Source organism: Entelurus aequoreus, linkage group LG20, assembly GCF_033978785.1.
Source record: "Entelurus aequoreus isolate RoL-2023_Sb linkage group LG20, RoL_Eaeq_v1.1, whole genome shotgun sequence".
Taxonomy (NCBI): domain Eukaryota; kingdom Metazoa; phylum Chordata; class Actinopteri; order Syngnathiformes; family Syngnathidae; genus Entelurus; species Entelurus aequoreus.
In genome coordinates, this window is record NC_084750.1 from 18159187 (window position 1) to 18177591 (window position 18405).

At 35.3% G+C, this 18405-nt stretch overlaps 1 protein-coding gene across 2 annotated transcripts in view; it reads right to left on the minus strand.

The window, feature by feature from the left end:
- si:ch211-195b13.1 (STKc_SGK domain-containing protein) overlaps positions 1–18405 on the minus strand; it is a 49255-nt gene that overhangs the window by 21048 nt on the left and 9802 nt on the right. Inside the window, exon 1 of one of the 2 annotated variants that reach the window (XM_062029557.1) lies at positions 3532–3724. The exons of the other annotated variant lie outside the window; for it this stretch is intronic. Coding sequence (XP_061885541.1) covers positions 3532–3601 — 70 coding nt within the window. The 5' untranslated portion in view covers positions 3602–3724. Of the gene's footprint in view, positions 1–3531; positions 3725–18405 lie in introns of those variants that run through there. 2 annotated transcript variants of the gene reach the window in all.

Consider the following 18405-nt stretch of genomic DNA (forward strand, 5'->3'; position numbering starts at 1 on the left):
ACCGTAATATTTGCAGGTTTTCTTTTTTTTTTTTTTTACAGCATGTAAAATAAAAAAACAAGCGGTAGAAAATGGATGGATGGATTAAATAAAAAAATACATGGAATTAAATTAAATGGAATGGAAAAATGGTACCACTGGTTTTTTTCATGTAAAAATCCATGCAAGTTTTTTTTTATACAATATTACTCTATATTGAAAGGGGATTTTACTGTAAAAAAAAAAGTTTTACTGTAAAATATTTACAGCAACAGTTTGTTGGATTACTTGCTTTGAAATCATAAGTATATAAAACATGTGTATCATTTTTTTTTTTATGTATGCTGTACAAAACCAAATATTTGGATTGTAGTGTACAAAACTGGCATTTTACTATAATATTTGCAGTTGTTTTTTTTTTACAGCAAATTAAAAAAAAAAATACATGGAATTAAATTAAATGGAATGGAAAAACGGTACCTATATTGAAAGTGGATTTTACTGTAAAAATGTTTTTACTGTAAAATATTTACAGGAACAGTTTGTTGGATTACTTGCTTTGAAATAAGTCAAGCAGATATTTAAGTATTTGTCTTTATTTGAACAGTAACATTGTTTTAAAACGTACGACGATATAATATTTAGTTTTATTATTTGAGATTATTAAAGTGTAAATATATGCAATAATACGCGGTACATTTATTTTTGTAATATATTTATATTTATATTTATAATGTCTGATTGAATGCTAAGAACGTTATGACAGACCGCCTTAAAAAACAGAATAGAATTTTTTTTTTTTACGTAATGAGACACCCAGAATGTACATGAAAATAAAGAATGTGGGATTTACAATATTAACTATGAACGATAAAACACTGAATATTGACAACATATGAACGTCACACCCCCTCTCCATCGAAATGTGTGGAGTTTGCATGTTTTCGCCACACGTACTAACCCCTGTTCCACCGTGCTAATTTTTTGTTTCATTATTACAGATGATTACAGTGTAAATATACCTAATTGTACGCGGTACGTTTATTTTTGTAATACATTTATTAAGAAAATATACTTTATTTACACATAGGCTCCAGCACCCCCTGCGACCCCGAAAGGGACAAGCGGTAGAAAATGGATGGATGGATATTATTTCCACGCTTTCAGATCTGTTTTTAGGAACACTCATACAAAACCTCACAATAATGTCCGATTGCTGAGATAGGCTCCGGCAACCCCCGCGACCCCGAAAGGGACAAGCGGTAGAAAATGGATGGATGAATGCTAAAAACATTATGACAGACCGCCTTAAAAAGTGGAATGGAATTTTAAATTTTTTTACGGAATGAGACACCCGGAATGTACATGAAAATAAAGAATGTGGGATTTACAATATTAACTATGAAGGATAAAACACTGAATATTGACAACAGATGAACGTTACACCCCCTCTCCATCCACGTATGTGGAGTTTGCATGTTTTCTCCACACAGAAAGACGAAGGAACGAACCCATGACTTTCCTATTGTGAGGCACATGTACTAATCCCTGTTCCACCGTGCTAATATTTTGTTTTATTATTAGAGATGATTACAGTGTAAAATACACTTAAATGTACGCGGTACATTTATTTTTGTAACACATATATTAAGAAAATATACTTTATTTACACAAGCTCCAGCACCCCCACCACCCCGAAAGGGACAAGCGGTAGAAAATGGATGGATGGATATTATTTCCACACACAAATTGATGTGGCGGGCCAGATCTATTTTTAGGAACACTCATACAAAACCTCACAATAATGTCTGATTGCTGAGATAGGCTCCGGCGACCCCGAAAGGGACAAGCGGTAGCAAATGGATGGATGAATGCTAAAAACGTTATAACAGACCGCCTTAAAAAACGGAATGGAATTAAGAAAATTTTTACGGAATGAGACACCTGGAATGTACATGAAAATAAAGAATGTGGGATTTACAATATTAACTATGAACGATAAAACACTGAATATTGACAACATATATATACATAATATTTTGTTTTATTATTAGAGATGATTACAGTGTAACTATACGTAATTGTACACGGTAAGTTTATTTTTGTAATACATTTATTTAGAAAATATACTTTATTTACACACATAGGCTCCAGCACCCCCCGCAAACCCGAAAGGGAACAAGCGGTAGAAAATGGATGGATGAATGCTAAAAACGTTATGACAGACCGCCTTAAAAAACGGAATGGAATTTTACATTTTTTTTACTGAATGAGACACACGGAATGTACATGAAAATAAAGAATGTGGGATTTACAATTTTAACTATGAACGATAAAACACTGAATATTGACAACATATATATACATAATATTTTGTTTTATTATTGGAGATGATTACAGTGTAACTATACGTAATTGTACAAGGTAAGTTTATTTTTGTAATACATTTATTTAGAAAATATACTTAATTTACACATATGCTACAGCACCCCCCGCAACCCCGAAAGGGACAAGCGGTAGAAAATGGATGGACGGATATTATGAATGAATGGATGAATGCTAAAAACTTTATAACAGACCGCCTTAAAAAACGGAATGGAATTTTACATTTTTTTTTACTGAATGAGACACCTGGAATGTACATGAAAATAAAGAATGTGGGATTTACAATTCTAACTATGAACGATAAAACACTGAAAATTGACAACATATATATACATAATATTTTGTTTTATTATTAGAGATGATTACAGTGTAACTATACGTAATTGTACACGGTAAGTTTATTTTTGTAATACATTTATTTAGAAAATATACTTTATTTACACACATAGGCTCCAGCACCCCCCGCAACCCCGAAAGGGAACAAGCGGTAGAAAATGGATGGATGGATATTATGAATGAATGGATGAATGCTAAAAACTTTATGACAGACCGCCTTAAAAAACGGAATGGAATTTTACATTTTTTTTACTGAATGAGACACCCGGAATGTACATGAAAATAAAGAATGTGGGATTTACAATATTAACTATGAAGGATAAAACACTGAATATTGACAACATATGAACGTCACACCCCCTCTCCATCCACATGTTTGCATGTTCGTGTGCATGCCCCGCACAGAAAGACGAAGAAACGAGCCCATGACCTTCTTAGTGTGAGGCACACGCACTTAAAACCCCTGTTCCACCGTGCTGCATCAACAACACCCGCTGGGTCTAACACAGTGTTAATCTAATGAAGTCAAAACCCATTTAGCATGTCAAAAAACGGTGTTATAGTGCGTGCAAGGTCCAAATACCCTGTTTATGAGGCAGATTTGCGCTGTTGCGTGCACCTCTTAATGCTGCGGGCTTACCGGTTACGCAACCACTTGGGTCACCCATTCACACGCCATGAAAGCATTTTCCATTCAAAAGTCGTGAACTCCAACACTGATAGGCAGTCACCCACGTGATGTGTTAGTATTAGACAAGTACATAGTTGAAATAATAATAATATATAATTTTTTTTTTTTTTATAATGAATGGTAATAATTGGCTCGCTCACCGGTGAGAACAGTAACAATGCCCCTCATTTTGCAGTAAGTCAGATCGCATCCAGCTTCAGTCACAGCCATGTTGGGAAAAACCGGTAAAAAAAAATAAAAATATATATAAATATATATAATAAAAAAGATATTTCCTTTAACTCCGGTGGTTGATTTATGTTCCGATGACGCACGCCGCGCTGCGCTCTGACTTGCCGCCTCCAGCCAGCTGCTGCTTTTATACAGAGCACGTGGTCACGCCGGTGCCGCCCATTGACGTCACGGGTGTCGCCCTTGGCAACCGAACGGGCGTGACGTCACGGGATTCCGCTGCACCCATAGCATGCCTTGCGAAAAGATGCGCGATGAGGAGGAGGAGGAGGAGGAGGAGGAGGTGGTGGGAGCCTCCAACTCACTTTATTTATTTATTTTTCAAAAAGACGTTTTTTGTTAACAAGTTAAAGGTGTTTAATGATAATATCAGCATGTTTAACAATCCTTACTTTCATGAAGACAAGAATATAAGTTGGTGTATTGCCTGATTCTGATGACTTGCATTTAGTGTTAAATTAGTGTAAAATTAGTGTAAAATTATTTTAGTACTTTTCGGTACTTTTCTAAATAAAGGTGCACCACAAAAAAATGGCATAATTGGCTTTATTTTAACAAAAAATCTTAGGGTGCATTAAACATATGTTTATTATTGCAATTTAGTCCTTAAATAAAATAATGAACATACTAGAGAACTTGTCTTTTAGTAGTAAGTAAGCAAACAAAGGCTCCTAATTAGTCTGCTGACGTATGCAGTAACATATTTATACACCTATTATTTTGTCAACATTATGGACAAACTGTAAAAAATAATTATTAATCCACTTGTTCATTTACTGTTAATATCTGCTTACTTCCTGTTTCAACATGTTCTATCTACACTTCTGTTAAAATGTACTAATCACTTATTCTTCTCTTGTTTGATACTTTACATTAGTTTTGGATGATACCACCCATTTAGGGTATCAAGTAGTTACAGGATCATACATTGGTCATATTCAAAGTCCTCATGTGCCCAGGGACGTATTTCCTGAGTTTATAAACATAATACACTACTGTTCAAAAGTTTGGGGTCACCCAAACAATTTTGTAGAATATCCTTCATTTCTAAAAACAAGAATAGACTGTCGAGTTTCAGATGAAAGTTCTCTTTTTCTGGCCATTTTGAGCGTTTAATTGACCCCACAAATGTGATGCTCCAGAAACTCAATCTGCTCAAAGGAAGGTCCGTTTTGTAGCTTCTGTAACGAGCTAAACTGTTTTCAGATGTGTGAACATGATTGCGCAAGGGTTTTCTAATCATCAATTAGCCTTCTGAGCCAATGAGCAAACACATTGTACCATTAGAACACTGGAGTGATAGTTGCTGGAAATGGGCAGACATTTGCAGCTAGAATAGTCATTTACCACATTAGCAATGTATAGAGTGTATTTCTTTAAAGTTAAGACTAGTTTAAAGTTATCTTCATTGAAAAGTACAGTGCTTTTCCTTCAAAAATAAGGACATTTCAATGTGACCCCAAACTTTTGAACGGTAGTGTATACATTTTAAAAAAATGAAAGAAGATGTGATGCCCAAAAATATCGACGTAATCATAGTAGTATCGACTCGATACGTGCTTGTACTTGGTATCATTACAGTGGATGTCAGGTGTAGATCCACCATTGGCGTTTGTTTATATTTTGATGCAGGGGATCTACGGTGTGTAGTGAAGCATGTTTAGCAATTCCTCTTACTTTATTTGTCGCCATGGAGACGAGGATTAGTGATTTAGAAGTAGCTAAAACACTGCAGACTGCGGATGGATGTTAGCCGCTAGCTAGCTAGCCATGTCTTAAAGCACCTCTTCCTGAGGGCGTTTCAGTGTTATAACTTCACCTTCATTGTCAGTTTTTAGGCCAAAATGCGTCCGTTCTCCCTTTTCTGTCTACACACTGTGTCTGCTTGTAAGTACTCTGTGATTGTGCGCTGCCGAACATGCTCCTCTGCTCGTAAAACCAGCAATGTCACGACGAGACTTCTATGCGGGCGGGGGGGATTCCGCCTGAAAAGCTTCAAAAATGTGTCTCCTCAGTTCCCAAACCTTTACTGAGTGTTGTTAAAAGGAAAGGCCATGTAACACAGTGGTAAAAATGCCCCTGTGCAAACTTTTTTGCAATGTGTTGCTGCCATTAAATTCTAAGTTAATGATTATTTGCAAAAAAAAAAGAAGTTTCTCTGTGTGAACATTAAATATCTTGTCTTTGCAGTCTATTCAATTGAATATAAGTTGAAAAGGATTTGCAAATCATTGTATTCTGTTTTTATTTACCATTTACACAACGTGACAACTTCACTGGTTTTGGGTTTTGTATGATAGTATAATATTTATTGCATTATTAGATCATTTTAAAATTTAGAAGCTCATGCCGTACGTGTATTTTGGTCCGCCAAAATGGAAATATGTGAAGTGAATTATATTTATATAGCGCTTTTCTCTAGTGACTCAAAGCGCTTTTACATAGTGAAACCCAATGTCTGAGTTACATTCAAACCAGTGTGGGTGGCACTGGGAGCAGGTGGGTAAAGTGCCTTGCCCAAGGACACAACGGCAGTGACTAGGATGGCGGAAGCGGGGATCGAACCTGGAACCCTCAAGTTGCTGGCACGGCCACTCTACCAACCGAGCAATACTGTTTTGTATTTGTAACAAAGCCAAAAATAATTGAATTAAATGTAATTCAATTAAATTAAATTAAATGTAAAAAAATAAAATTACATTTATTGTAATTTAATTTAATTAATCTTAATTACATTTAATTGAACTTTTATGTTTTTTATGTATCTCCAAATGTGAGTTTTGTATTTGTAACGACGCCAAAAATAATTGAATTAAATATAATTCAATTAAATTTAATTCAATGTAATCAAATAAAATTACATTTATTTTAATTTAATTTAATTAAACTTAATTACATTTAATTTAACTTTTATGTTTTTTATGTATGTCCAAATGTGAGTTTTGTATTTGTAACGACGCCAAAAAGAATTGAATTAAATGTAATTCAATTAAATTTAATTCAATTTAATCAAATAAAATTACATTCATTTGAATTTAATTTAATTAAACTTAATTACAATTAATTTAACTTTTGTGTTTTTTATGTATCTCCAAATGTGAGTTTTGTATTTGTAATGACGCCAAAAAGAATTGAATTAAATGTAATTCAATTAAATTTAATTCAATTTAATCAAATACAATTACATTTATTTTAATTTGATTTAATTAAACTTAATTACATTTAATTTAACTTTTATGTTTTTTATGTATCTCCAAATGTGAGTTTTGTATTTGTAACGACGCCAAAAAGAATTGAATTAAATGTAATTAAATTAAATTAAATTCAATGTAATGAAATAAAATTACATTTATTTTAATTTAATTTAATTAAACTTAATTACATTTAATTGAACTTGTATGGTTTTTATGTCTAGTGACTCAAAGCGCTTTTACATAGTGAAACCCAATATCTGAGTTACATTTAAACCATTGTGGGTGGCACTGGGAGCAGGTGGGTAAAGTGCCTTGCCCAAGGACACAACGGCAGTGACTAGGATGGCGGAAGCGGGGATCGAACCTGGAACCCTCAAGTTGCTGGCACGGCCACTCTACCAACCGAGCAATACTGTTTTGTATTTGTAACAAAGCCAAAAATAATTGAATTAAATGTAATTAAATTAAATTAAATTAAATGTAAAAAAATAAAATTACATTTATTCTAATTTAATTTAATTAATCTTAATTACATTTAATTGAACTTTTATGTTTTTTATGTATCTCCAAATGTGAGTTTTGTATTTGTAACAACGCCAAAAATAATTGAATTAAATGTAATTCAATTAAATGTAATTCAATTAAATTTAATTCAATTTAATAAAATAAAATTACATTTATTTTAATTTAATTTAATTAAACTTAATTACATTTAATTGAACTTTTATGTTTTTTATGTATCTCCAAATGTGAGTTTTGTATTTGTAACGACGCCAAAAAGAATTGAATTAAATGTAATTCAATTAAATTAAATTAAATGTAATAAAATAAAATTACATTTATTTTAATTTAATTTAATTTAATTGAATTACATTTAATTTAACTTTTATGTTTTTTATGTATCTCCAAATGTGAGTTTTGTATTTGTAACGACGCCAAAAAGAATTGAATTAAATGTAATTCAATCAAATTTAATTCAATTTAATCAAATAAAATTACATTTATTTGAATTTAATTTAATTAAACTTAATTACATTTAATTTAACTTTTATGTTTTTTATGTAGCTCCAAATGTGAGTTTTGTATTTGTAATGACGCCAAAAAGAATTGAATTAAATGTAATTAAATTAAATTTAATTCAATTTAATCAAATAAAATTACATTTATTTGAAATTAATTTAATTAAACTTAATTACATTTAATTGAACTTTTATGTTTTTTATGTATCTCCAAATGTGAGTTTTGTATTTGTAACGACGCCAAAAAGAATTGAATTAAATGTAATTCAATTAAATTTAATTCAATTTAATCAAATAAAATTACCTTTATTTTAATTTAATTTAATTAACTTAATTACATTTAATTTAACTTTTATGTTTTTTATGTATCTCCAAATGTGAGTTTTGTATTTGTAATGACGCCAAAAATAATTGAATTAAATGTAATTAAATTAAATTAAATTAAATGTAATAAAATAAAATTACATTTATTTTAATTTAATTTAATCAAACTTAATTACATTTAATTCAACTTTTATGTTTTTTATGTATCTCCAAATGTGAGTTTTGTATTTGTAACGACGCCAAAAAGAATGGAATTAAATGTAATTCAATTAAATTAAATTAAATTAAATGTAATAAAATAAAATTACATTTATTTTAATTTAATTTAATTAAACTTAATTACATTTAATTTAACTTCTATGTTTTTTATGTATCTCCAAATGAGAGTTTTGTATTTGTAACGACGCCAAAAAGAATTGAATTAAATGTAATTCAATTGAATTTAATTCAATTTAATCAAATAAAATTACATTTATTTTAATTTAATTTAATTAAACTTAATTACATTTCATTTAACTTTTATGTTTTTTATGTATCTCCAAATGTGAGTTAGAGTTTTGTATTTGTAACGACGCCAAAAAGAATTGAATTAAATGTAATTCAATTGAATTTAATTCAATTTAATCAAATAAAATTACATTTATTTGAATTTAATTTAATTAAACTTAATTACATTTCATTTAACTTTTATGTTTTTTATGTATCTCCAAATGTGAGTTTTGTATTTGTACTGACGCCAAAAATAATTGAATTAAATGTAATTCAATTAAATTTAATTCAATGTAATCAAATAAAATTACATTTATTTTAATTTAATTTAATTAAACTTAATTACATTTAATTTAACTTTTATGTTTTTTATGTATCTCCAAATGTGAGTTTTGTATTTGTAACGACGCCAAAAAGAATTGAATTAAATGTAATTCAATTAAATTTAATTCAATGTAATCAAATAAAATTACATTTATTTTAATTTAATTTAATTAAACTTAATTACATTTAATTTAACTTTTATGTTTTTTATGTATCTCTAAATTGAGTTTTGTATTTGTAACGACGCCAAAAAGAATTGAATTAAATGTAATTCAATTAAATTTAATTCAATGTAATCAAATAAAATTACATTTATTTTAATTTAATTTAATTAAACTTAATTACATTTAATTTAACTTTTATGTTTTTTATGTATCTCCAAATGTGAGTTTTGTATTTGTAACGACGCCAAAAAGAATTGAAATAAATGTAATTAAATTAAATTAAATTAAATGTAATAAAAAAAATTACATTTATTTTAATTTAATTTAATTAAACTTAATTACATTTAATTGACATTTAATTGACTCAAAGCACTTTTACATAGGGAAACCCAATATCTGAGTTACATTCAAACCAGTGTGGGTGGCACTGGGAGCAGGTGGGTAAAGTGTCTTGCCCAAGGACACAACGGCAGTGACCAGGATGGCGGAAGCGGGCATCGAACGTGGAACCCTCAAGTTGCTCTACCACTCTACCAACCCGGTATATATAAAATACAAAAAGTACTTTGTTGACACAGGATTTGACGTGCCATATAAAATGACGTGGAGGGCCAGATCTGGTTTGACTGCAACACCTAATATATATTCATGGCAATCACCTTCCATCATGAGAGGTCAAGGTGGCTTACATAAATTCAGAGAAATCCCAGGATGACGCCATGCTCCTCTAAGCCGAGGCAGTCCAGCTGCTGTGGATGTGGTCCACTAACCTTGCAAGTTACATAAGTGTGCCGTGATGCAGATCACTCTTTCCCCGAGTGGAGCGACATATTTGCACATAGCAACGAGCCAGTGAATGATGCGGGTTTTTAAGCGTGTCATTCATCTGCAAGTTGAAAACCCTCATCTTTGTGTTTGCATGGTGCTTCTTTTGTCGTGCGTGTGACGGTATCACACACGTGAAAGGAAGTGAGACTTGTGGAAGGAGGAAGTGAAATGCACCGTGGGCCAAACGGTCCGATACTCGCAGGTGCAGCCGAGCTGAAAGGCTGAGCAAGCAAACACTCAGCTCGGTTTACACCAAAGAAACACACGTCCGATCCCACAACATGACACCGAGCCTCCTCTCTTGGAATTATTCATGTGTGCAATGTTGTTGTCATGTGCTAAGACACGCCTCTTTTGCTTTTTTCCATTCGCATTGTTTGTTCGAGTGGCATTCCCCGATTAAAGGCCTTTAAATGGGGATAGCAGATCCATTCTATGTGTCATACTTGATCATTTCGCGATATTGCCATATTTTTGCTGAAAGGATTTAGTAGAGAACAACGACGATAAAGGTCGCAACTTTTGGTCGCTGATTAAAAAAAAACCTTGCCTGTACCGGAAGTAGCGTGACGTCACCGGAGGAAGGACTCCTCACATTTCCCCATTGTTTACAATGCAGCGAGAGAGATTCGGACCGAGAAAGCGACGATTATCCCATTAATTTGAGCGAGGGTGAAAGATTTGTGGATGAGGAAAGTGAGAGTGAAGGACTACAGTGCAGTGCAGGACGTATCTTTTTTCGCTCTGACCGTAGCTTAGGTACAAGCTGGCTCATTGGATTCCACACTTTCTCCTTTTTCTATTGTGGATCACAGATTTGTATTTTAAACCACCTCGGATACTATATCCTCTTGAAAATGAGAGTCGAGAACGCGAAATGGACATTCACAGTGACTTTTATCTCCACGACAATACATCGGCGAAGCTCTTTAGCTAGGGAGCTAACGTGATAGCATCGGGCTCAAATGCAGATAGAAACAAAATAAATAAATCCCTGACTGGAAGGATAGACAGAAGATCAACAATACTATTAAACCATGGACATGTAAATACACGGTTAATAATTCCAGTCTCCAACTTTTGGTCGCTGATAAAAAAAAGCCTTGCCTGTACCGGAAGTAGCGTGACGTCACCGGAGGAAGGACTCCTCACATTTCCCCATTGTTTACAATGCAGCGAGAGAGATTCGGACCGAGAAAGCGACGATTACCCCATTAATTCGAGCGAGGTTGAAAGATTCGTGGATGAGGAAAGTGAAAGTGAAGGACTACAGCGCAGTGCAGGACGTATCTTTTTTCCGCTCTGACCGTAACTTAGGTACAAGCTGGCTCATTGGATTCCACACTTTCTCCTTTTTCTATTGTGGATCACGGATTTGTATTTTAAACCACCTCGGATACTATATCCTCTTGAAAATGAGAGTCGAGAACGCGAAATGGACATTCACAGTGACTTTTATCGCCACGACAATACATCGGCGAAGCTCTTTAGCTACTGAGCTAACGTGATAGCATCGGGCTCAAATGCAGATAGAAACAAAATTAATAAATCCCTGACTGGAAGGATAGACAGAAGATCAACAATACTATTAAACCATGGACCATACTTGCCAACCCTCCCGTTTTTAGCGGGAGAATCCCGGTATTCAGCGCCTCTCCCGACAACCTCCCGGCAGAGATTTTCTCCCGACAAACTCCCGGTATTCAGCCGGAGCTGGAGGCCACGCCCCCTCCAGCTCAATGCGGACCTGAGACTGAGTGGGGACAGCCTGTTCTCACGTCCGCTTTCCCACAATATAAACAGCTTGCCTAACGAATTCAAACGAATGGAAACAAGAATTTCAGTTCATCCAGGACAGTTCGAAGGGGAAGGTGTATGTTGCCTGTAAATATGTAGAACAGACTTCTCCATTGAACACGGTGGCCGAAATGATATACTCATCATGAACGGAGAAGTTAAACAGGACAATACTGCCATCTAATGGATAGCCACCGGAACACTGAAATTCAAGTATTTCTTTTATGTAAATAAAATAAATAAATAAATAAATAAATAAATAAATATATATATATATATATATATATATATATATATATATACAAAATATATATGAAATACTCGAGTTTGTGAATTCTAGCTGTAAATAACCACGCCCCCAACCACGCCCCCCACCCCCTACCCCCCACCTCCCGATATTGGAGGTCTCAAGGTTGGCAAGTATGCCATGGACCTGTAAATACACGGTTAATAATTCCCAGCTTGGCGATGCTTAACAATGCTGTTGCTAACGACGCCATTGAAGCTAACTTAGCAACGGGACCTCACAGAGCTATGATAAAAACATTAGCGCTCCACCTACGCCAGCCAGCCCTCATCTGCTCATCAACACCCGTGCTCACCTGCGTTCCAGCGATCGACGGAAGGACGAAGGACTTCACCCGATCATCCGTGCGGTCGGCGGCTAGCGTCGGCTAGCGTCGGCTAGCGTCGGCTAGCGTCGGCTAGCGCGTCTGCTATCCAAGTCAAAGTCCTCCTGGTTGTGTTGCTGCAGCCAGCCGCTAATACACCGATCCCACCTGCAACTTTCTTCTTTGCAGTCTCCATTGTTCATTAAACAAATTGCAAAAGATTCACCAACACAGATGTCCAGAATACTGTGGAATTTTGAGAGGAAAACAGAGCTTTTTTGTATTGTATACAATGGGATACCAATACTTCCGTTTAACTAGTGACGTCACGCGCATACGTCATCATACATAGACGTTTTCAACCGGAGGTTTAGCGGGAAATTTAAAATTGCACTTTATAAGTTAACCCGGCCGTATTGGCATGTGTTGCAATGTTAAGATTTCATCATTGATATATAAACTATCAGACTGCGTGGTCAGTAGTAGTGGCTTTCAGTAGGCCTTTAAGGATTGCGACGACTCGCGAAAGGTATTTTTCCTGTTAACGTCAAAACAGGCAGACGCACAAAACACAAGCAAAGGCCAAAAACGCACCACTCATTACATCAGTAGATCTACAGAACCCCAAAGCAGTGAAGTTGAATACTGTTGTGCTTGTAGCGTGAAAGCCAGACAACTTGAAGTATTGTTTCACACACAAAAACGTGTGCGGCGTTTATTCCTCCAACTACCAGAATGAATGAACGCTTACGTCACACACCCTCCAAAATGGCGGGGACAACAACAAACCCCCACCTTTGGGAGAATCTCCTAACGGCCACCTAAAGGGGCCGCGCTGAATGACTCACTCTCAACTGCATATATGAATGTAAACAAGAACAACCTTGTCATGTGCACAATAGAACAATGGCAGTGAATAATGAGGGCAAAGTCAAGTAAACAGGTGTGCTGAATTATGTCCTTAAATCAACCGCTACAATACAGTGATTTGGGGGCGGGGGGGGGTTTGGTGGTAGCGGGGGGTGTATATTGTAGCGCCCCGGAAGAGTTAGTGCTGCAAGGGGTTCTGGGTATTTGTTCTGTTGTGTTTATGTTCACTGTAAAAAAAAAAATTCTGTAAAAAAACAGTCATCTACTGGCAGCTACGGCTGCCAAACGAAAACCAGAAAATTAAAGTAAAACACTGTAAACCAAATAATGATCAAAAACATTATATTTACAGAACTTTTCATGAAACGTTTTGCGGAAAAATATCGTACTCATACAGATTTTTACTAAATTATTAAGATCAACCACCTTTAATAAAGTGACGATGCAAACAGTTCTGCAGAAAAATACCTTTATTCTACAGAGTTTTTCCAAATTATTACGACCAAACACCTTTAGTGAAGTGACAATGCTGGCAGTTGCACAGAAAAATACTAGGGATGTCCGATAATATCGGCAGGCCGATATTATCGGACATCCCTAGTATTTTTTTATGCGTTAAAATGTAATATCAGAAATGATCGGTATCGTTTTTTTTATTATCTGTATCGTTTTTTTTTATTTTTATTTTTTTAAATTAAATCAACATAAAAAACACAAGATACACTTACAATTAGTGCACCAACCCAAAAAACCTCCCTCCCCCCATTTCTTTCTGTTATCAATATTCTGGTTCCTACATTATATATCAATATATATCAATACAGTCTGCAAGGGATACAGTCCGTAAGCACACATGATTGTGCGTGCTGCTGCTCCACTAATAGTACTAACCTTTAACAGTTAATTTTACTCATTTTCATTAATTACTAGTTTCTATGTAACTGTTTTTATATTGTTTTACTTTCTTTTTTATTCAAGAAAATGTTTTTAATTTAGTTATCTTATTTTATTATTTTTAAAAAAAAAGTACCTTATCTTCACCATACATGGTTGTCCAAATTAGGCATAATAATGTGTTAATTCCACGACTGCATATATCGGTTGATATCGGTATCGGTTGATATCGGTATCGGTAATTAAAGAGTTGGACAATATCGGAATATCGGATATCGGCAAAAAGCCATTATCGGACATCCGTAAAAAATACCTTCATTTTAAAGATTTTTTCTGAATTGTTAAGATCAACCATCTTTAATAAAGTTAAATTAATTAAATTAAAGTACCAATGATTGTCACACACACTAGGTGTGGTGAAATTTGTCCTCTGCATTTGACCCATCCCCTTGTTCACCCCCTGGGAGGTGAGGGAAGCAGTGGGCAGCAGCGTAGCCGCGCCCGGGAATCATTTTTGGTGATTTAACCCCCAATTCCAACCCTTGATGCTGAGTGCCAAGCAGGGAGGTAATGGCTCCCATTTTTATAGTCTTTGGTATGACCCGGCCGGGGTTTGAACTCACAACCTACCGATCTCAGGGCGGACACTCTAACCACTAGGCCACTGAGTAGGTAAGTGACGATGCAAACAGTTCTGCAGAAAAATACCTTTATTCTACAGAGTTTTTCCAAATTATTACGACCAAACACCTTTAGTGAAGTGACAATGCTGGCAGTTCCACAGAAAAATACCATTATTTTACAGATTTTTTCTGAATTGTTAAAATCGACCACCTTTAATAAAGTGACGACGCAAACAGTTCTGCAGAAAAATACCTTTATTCTAGATTGTTAGTACGGACATAGACTTTTATAGAACAAGCTAAATATTCAATGAAAGATAAATACTGTCATTTTACATGAATTTGAAAGTAATTTAAGAAAACAGAAAATGCTATGTATGATTAATTTGGTATTTTTCTGTAAAAAAAAAATAGAAATATACATAGTTTGTCACTACTGGCACATTACTTAAAATAACAGGCGGATTGTTTATTTACAGACAATGTCTTCAACTCTACAGTTTTATAAACTATTTTAAAAAAATTGAAAAATTACAGCAGAAATTTAGAGTAAATTAACCATAAAAATAGGATTTTTTTTTACAGTGTTGTGTTACGGTGCGGATGTTCTCCCGAAATGTGTTTGTCATTCTTGTTTGGTGTGGGTTCACAGTGTGGCGCATATTTATAACTGTGTTAAAGTTGTTTATACGGCCACCCTCAGTGTGACCTGTATGGCTGTTGACCAAGTATGCCTTGCATTTCCTTATGTGTGTGTTACAGCCGCATATATTTTGTGACTGGGCCGGCACGCTGTTTGCATGGAGGAAAAGCGGACGCTAAAGGCAGTGCCTTTAAGACACGCCCCCCAATATTGTTGTCCGGGGAGAAATTCGGGAGTTTCCCGGAAAAATCGGGAGGGTTGGCAAGTATGCCTTCACAGATGTGTAAGTTACCCATGCCTTGGGCACTAATACACCCCCATACCATCACACATGCTGACTTTTACACTTTGCGCCTATAACAGTCCGGATAGTTGTGGTATTTTAGGCTTCATAATGTGCCACACATTTTCAATGGGACACATGTCTGAACTACATGCAGGCCAGTCTAGTACCCACACTCTTTTACTCTGAAGCCACACTGTTGTAACACGTGGCTTGGCATTGTCTTGCTGAAATAAGCAGGGGCGTCCATGATAACGTTGCTTGGATGGCAACATATGTTGCTCCAAAACCTGTATGTACCTTTCAGCATTAATGGTGCCTTCACAGATGTGTAAGTTACCCAGGTCTTGGGCACTAATACACCCCCATACCATCACAGATGGCTTTCAACTTTGCGCCTAGAACAATCCGGATGGTTCTTTTCCTCTTTGGTCCGGAGGACACGACGTCCACAGTTTCCAAAAACAATTTAAAATGTGGACTCATCAGATCCAAGAACACTTTTCCACTTTGTATCAGTCCATCTTAGATGAGCTCGGGCCCAGCGAAGCCGGCGGCGTTTCTGGGTGTTGTTGATAAATGGCTTTGGCTTTGCATAGTAGAGTTTTAACTTGCAGTTACAGATGTAGCGACCAACCGTAGTTACTGACAGTGATTTTCTGAAGTGTTCCTGAGCCCATGTGGTGATATCCTTTACACACTGATGTCGCTTTTTGATGCAGTCGCGCCTGACGGATCGAAGGTCCGTAATATCATCGCTTACGTGCAATGATTTCAAGGGTGATGGGTCAAATGCAGGGAATAATTTCGCCACACCTGTGTGTGACAATCATGGGTACTTTAACTTTAACTTTAAAATGTATTTCAATACTTTTTGATACTTTTCTTTATAAACAGGGCCACAAAAAAATGGCATAATTGGCTTTATTTCAACAAAACATTTTAGGGTACATTAAATATATGTTTATTATTGCAATTTAGTCCTTAAATAAAATAGTGAACGTACTAGACAACTTTTTTTTAGTAGTAAGTAAACAAACAAAGGCTCTTAATTTGTCTGCTGTAACATATTGTGTTATTTCTCCTTCTATTATTTTGTCAACATTATAAAGGACAAGCTGTAAAATCGATTATTAATCTACTTGTTCATTTACTGTTAATATCTGCTTATTTTCCGTTTCGACATGTTCTATCTACACTTCTGTTAAAATGTAATAATCACTTATTCTTCTCTTCTTTGATACTTTACATTAGTTTTGGATGATACCACACATTTAGGGTATCAATCCGATACCAAGTAGTTACAGGATCATACAATGGTCATATTCAAAGTCCTCATGTGTCCAGGGACGTATTTCCTGAGTTTATAAACATAATATACATTTTAAAAAAAGGAAAAATATTTTGTGACGATAAAAAATACCGATGTAATCATAGTAGTATCGACTAGATACGCTATTGTACTTGGTATCATTACAGTGGATGTCAGGTGTAGATCCACTCATGGCATTTGTTTACATTGTGTGTCGTGAAGCATGTTTAGCTATTCCACGTCCTGCAGTGATAATGCTACTTGTAAGAAACTTACTTTATTTGTCGCCATGGAGACGAGGATTAGTGATTTAGAAGTAGCTAAAACACTGCAGACTGCGGATGGATGTTAGCCGCTAGCTAGCCAGCCATGTTTTAAAGCACCTCTTCCTGAGGGCGTTTCAGTGTTATTACTTTTATCTTTAGTTTGTAAGCCAAAATGCGTCCATTCTCCCTTTTCTGTCTACACACTGTGTCTGCTTGTAAGTACTCTGTGATTGTGCGCTGCCGAACATGCTCCTCTGCTCGTAAAGCCAGCAATGTCATGACGTGACGCGCGCCTTCATGCCCGTTAAAAAAAAAATATGGCGAATCGGTACTTTTCAAACAGAGTATAGTACTGTTTTTGATGTATTAGTACTGCGATACTATACTAGTAATGGTATACGGTACAACCCTACTACCTAGTTACAAATCATTGATGTACCATTTTTTTCTCCAGAGTCTGTGATTTTACAGTGTCTATGCTAAGTTACCAGGGACTTATGGTACCTTGTCAAATGTCCCTCCACCTCCAGCACAGTCGTTTGTCACATCGCTTCTGTTTCCTGCCATCCTTGGCTGTCTTGTGACTGATGCGTGAAAGTCAGGCCCCGACTCTCACTTTCTGACAAGCAGTTAAGGATAACGAGGATCCTCTGCCTAGCAAGCCAGGGAAAGCTCTTGAACTGTCACACCGGGGCCGTTAATTATCACAGTGCAGCTGGCGCCTTCTTGCTCGTTTCGCCTCGTTTATGCCACTTTTACCCGTGAAACTAAAAAGGGATTCCCCTTGCACGAGAACGCATTCAGCACTAGTAGCCACCGTAATAAAAAACCCGAAACCAGTGAAGTTGTCACGTTGTGTAAATGGTAAATAAAAACAGAATACAATGATTTGCAAATCCTTTTCAACTCATATTCAATTGAATAGACTGCAAAGACAAGATATTTAACGTTCGAACTGGTAAACGTTGTTATTTTTTGCAAATATTAGCTCATTTGGAATTTGATGCCTGCAACATGTTTCAAAAAAGCTGGCACAAGTGGCAAAAAAGACTGAGAAAGTTGAGGAATGCTCATCAAACACTTATTTGGAACATCCCGCAGGTGAACAGGTTAATTGGGAACAGGTGGGTGCCATGATTGGG